Source organism: Myotis davidii, unplaced genomic scaffold (assembly GCF_000327345.1).
Source record: "Myotis davidii unplaced genomic scaffold, ASM32734v1 scaffold663, whole genome shotgun sequence".
NCBI lineage: Eukaryota > Metazoa > Chordata > Mammalia > Chiroptera > Vespertilionidae > Myotis > Myotis davidii.
In genome coordinates, this window is record NW_006295816.1 from 1,017,086 (window position 1) to 1,020,420 (window position 3,335).

At 68.6% G+C, this 3,335-nt stretch overlaps 1 protein-coding gene across 1 annotated transcript in view; it reads right to left on the reverse strand.

Moving 5' to 3' along the window:
* Positions 1-3,335, reverse strand: part of COL7A1 (collagen type VII alpha 1) — a 60,839-nt gene that overhangs the window by 46,813 nt on the left and 10,691 nt on the right. Inside the window, 18 exon segments of the mRNA XM_015568266.1 lie at positions 3-30; positions 217-252; positions 637-717; positions 813-848; positions 931-990; positions 1,063-1,107; positions 1,208-1,240; positions 1,414-1,446; positions 1,569-1,604; positions 1,677-1,721; positions 2,047-2,082; positions 2,165-2,209; positions 2,383-2,418; positions 2,510-2,569; positions 2,655-2,717; positions 2,811-2,864; positions 2,943-2,969; positions 3,201-3,331. Coding sequence (XP_015423752.1) covers positions 3-30; positions 217-252; positions 637-717; positions 813-848; positions 931-990; positions 1,063-1,107; positions 1,208-1,240; positions 1,414-1,446; positions 1,569-1,604; positions 1,677-1,721; positions 2,047-2,082; positions 2,165-2,209; positions 2,383-2,418; positions 2,510-2,569; positions 2,655-2,717; positions 2,811-2,864; positions 2,943-2,969; positions 3,201-3,331 — 885 coding nt within the window.

Genomic DNA, 3,335 nt, shown 5'->3' on the forward strand with positions numbered 1-3,335 from the left:
GCCAGCTTTTCCCGGTAAACCTGGGTCCCCCTGGGATGGAGAGAGCGTGGAGTGGTGAGCGTGTCTCAGACGAGCTCGGGGCGTGGGCACTGGGCACTGGGCACTGGGCACGGCCGGACAGGCTCGGGGAGAGGGGACTGACGACCTGGGGGAGGTCCCAGCCCAGGGTCACAGTTCAAGGGTAAAGGGTAAGAACCCACAGGGCAGGGGACTCACCGGCGGGCCCTCGTCGCCTTTTTCTCCAACTTCACCCTGTGAGACATGGGGGTCAGCGGGGTCCCGGGACCCCGGAGACGCCGGACACTCTACCCCAGAACCCCCATTCCAGGTCACCCCACCACGGGACCCCGGAGATGCCGGACACTCCACCCCAGAACCCCCATCCCAGGTCACCCCACCATGGGACCCCAGAGATGCCGGGCACCCCATCCCGGGACCCCGGAGATGCTGGACACCCCATCCCAGGTCACCCCATCCCGGAACCCCCATCCCAGGTCACCCCACCACAGGACCCCAGAGATGCCGGACACCCCATCCCAGAACCCTCATCCCAGGTCACCCCACCACGGGACCCCAGAGATGCCAGACACCCCATCCCGGAACCCCCATCCTGGGACCCCCACACAGCCCTCTTACGTCTCTTCCTCGGGGGCCGACAGGTCCTGGGGCGCCAGGCCGCCCAGGGTCGCCCTTCTCTCCAGGTGGCCCCGCGTCACCCTGAGGAGGAGGCAAGAACGGGGCTGTGTGTGGTGGCCAGCCCCGGAGGAGAGGGGACCCCACACCTTGGCCTTACCCAGGTCACAGGCACTCACCGGGGGTCCAGCTCTGCCAGTGAGGCCGATGGGGCCCTGCGGGGCACGGGGGGCACAGGACTTAGCTCGTCTCCCAGACACCCCCTCCTCTGACCCCCCTTTCCCCACAGTTACTCACCCGGCTCCCAGGGTCGCCCTTGGGGCCGGGGTCTCCAGGAAGAGCCAAGCCAGGAGGGCCCTGGGGGTGGGAGAATGAGAAGTCGGGGTTGGGGAGCCTTCACCCCCCTCCCCCCAACACTCCCTCACTCACCGGCTCCCCTTTGGCTCCCACAGCTCCTCTGGGCCCCACTTCTCCCTGGAGGGACAGAGCCCATCAGCAATCACGCCACAGCCCTCACGACCTCCCTGTGACCGTGACCTCTGCCCGGTGACCACCGCCCTCGCTCTCCCCTCACCTTCTCTCCTTTGACGCCCCCACCAGCAGGTCCCTGCAAACAAACGACATCAGAGCTTGCTGGCCCCCCGGCCCCCAGAGCTCATCGGCCCGCGCCCCAGTCCCGCTGGGAGGTCACGGGGTCACAGCACGAGAGTCAGCTGAGCCCTGGCTGGCAGGTCAGCCTCCTGCTCGAGGGCCTCCCTGTGCTCTGAGCCCCGCACTCACCGAGGCAGGGTCCCCGGGGCGGCCGGGCTCCCCCTGCGGAGAAGGGACAGAGGCAGAGATGGGACAGACCCACTGGGGAAGCCAAGACCCGTGTCTTGCTGCCCAGTCCCTGCTGCGGGGCCGGGGGTGGGGCACAGCCCCCAGCCACGACCCACCTTCTCTCCTCGGCGGCCAGTGGGTCCGGGTGGCCCCTGCGTGGAGACAGCGTGAGCCCAGGGAGGGGGACCCGTGAGGCCCCCCGCCCCCAGCACCGTCCCACTCACCTCAGGGCCCTCCGCGCCCGGGTGCCCGGCGACTCCCGGCAGCCCCTGGGGACGAGGAGGAGAAACGCTGGTGGGGGGGGGACGGGCAGTCCTGGCAAATGGCGAACCAGGGCCAGAGGTTGGGGTGGGGCTGGAGGGCGTCAGGCCAGACCAGGCTGCAGGTCTGCAGGGGTCAGACTCAGCCAGGACGGGAAAGCCCAGGTCAGTGCAGCAGGGTCCGAGCTAAAAGCAGGTCCCTGGGCTGAGGGTCAGCACTGTCCCCGCACGTGAGGAGGGGCAGGGGCGGGGCCGTGGGTCAAGGGCGAGAAGTCAGACCAGGAGGGGCCAGAGCCCAGGTCACTGGGCGCGAGCAGGAGGGCGAGTGGCTCACCTGGGGTCCCACCGGGCCAGGGGGTCCACGTTGGCCCTGATGGAACAAAACTGGTCAGAGCCCAGTCTGGCCCCAGACACCCCCCAGGGCCCTGAGAGCCCCCCCAGGCTGCACTTACCTTCTCTCCAGTCTCACCCACAGCCCCTGGCAGCCCCCGGTCGCCCTGAGGAGAGACAGGAGAGGGGCCTTGATTGTCCGCCCGTCTGGACCCTGAAACCACGATCTGACCGGGAGCGAACCCTTACCTCCTAACCTCCTCCCCCCCGCCGCCCCCCCCTGTCCTCTCGGGTCCCAGAGGGTCAGCCTCACCCCAGACCGCCCTAAGAGGGCACTTACTCGGGAGCCAACGTCTCCAGGAAGTCCCCGGAGGCCCTGGGAGGGGTGTAGGGGGTTAGGCTCGGGCAGAGGGTGGAGCAGGGGCTGAGGGCTGGGGGTCGGGGCTGGGGCCATGCCCCACACTCACCGGCTCACCCGGGGGCCCAGGCGGTCCTGGGAGGCCTGGGGCTCCATCCTCACAGTCCCCCTGAAGGAGAAACAGAGGGTCCATAACCTGCTCCCCACCCCCAGGCCCTGCCCCAGCCCCAGCACCAGGAGGTCAGGGGTCCTACCTTCTCTCCTTTCTCCCCAGGGGCGCCCGCGGGGCCTTGGGGTCCGGGGCTTCCAGGGAGACCCTGGGAGGAAGGGAGTACAAATGTGAGCCCCAAACTGTAAGGCCCAGCACCCACCCTGCTCCAGCAGCGCCCCCGCCCCTCTGGGGGCCTCACCGGCAGCCCGGGGTCCCCGGCAGCAGTGCCGCCCGCACCTGGTCCAGGGGGGCCCTGGCGAGAACAGCAGGTCAGGGGACAGTCACAGGGAACCCGCTCCCAGCCACCCCTGCCACCCTGTCCCTCGCTTACCCGCTCCCCACGGTCGCCTTTGTCACCCTGGAAGACAGATCGTGACCTTATGACCCTGGACCACCCCTCCACTCCCAGACACAGGAGGAAGGAGGGTCACCGGGCCCAACTGGACGGTGAAGGTCATGGGGTCACTGAGGGGCCATGGGGGGGAGTTGAGGGTTCACATGGGCTCAGAATGACCCGTCGGGTTCAAAGGGGGTCACCAGGTCACTGGATCACATGGAAGTCATGAGCCCATGGAGGTCATGCTGTCACCTTCACAGCTGTTCCAGGAGGTCCTGGGGGACCCCGAGGTCCTGGGTCCCCCAATGGGCCCTGAGATCCAGGAGGGCCCTGATGGAGAAGACAGCGTATAAAGCACACCCCACAGACCCCCCACCCGCCTCCTGT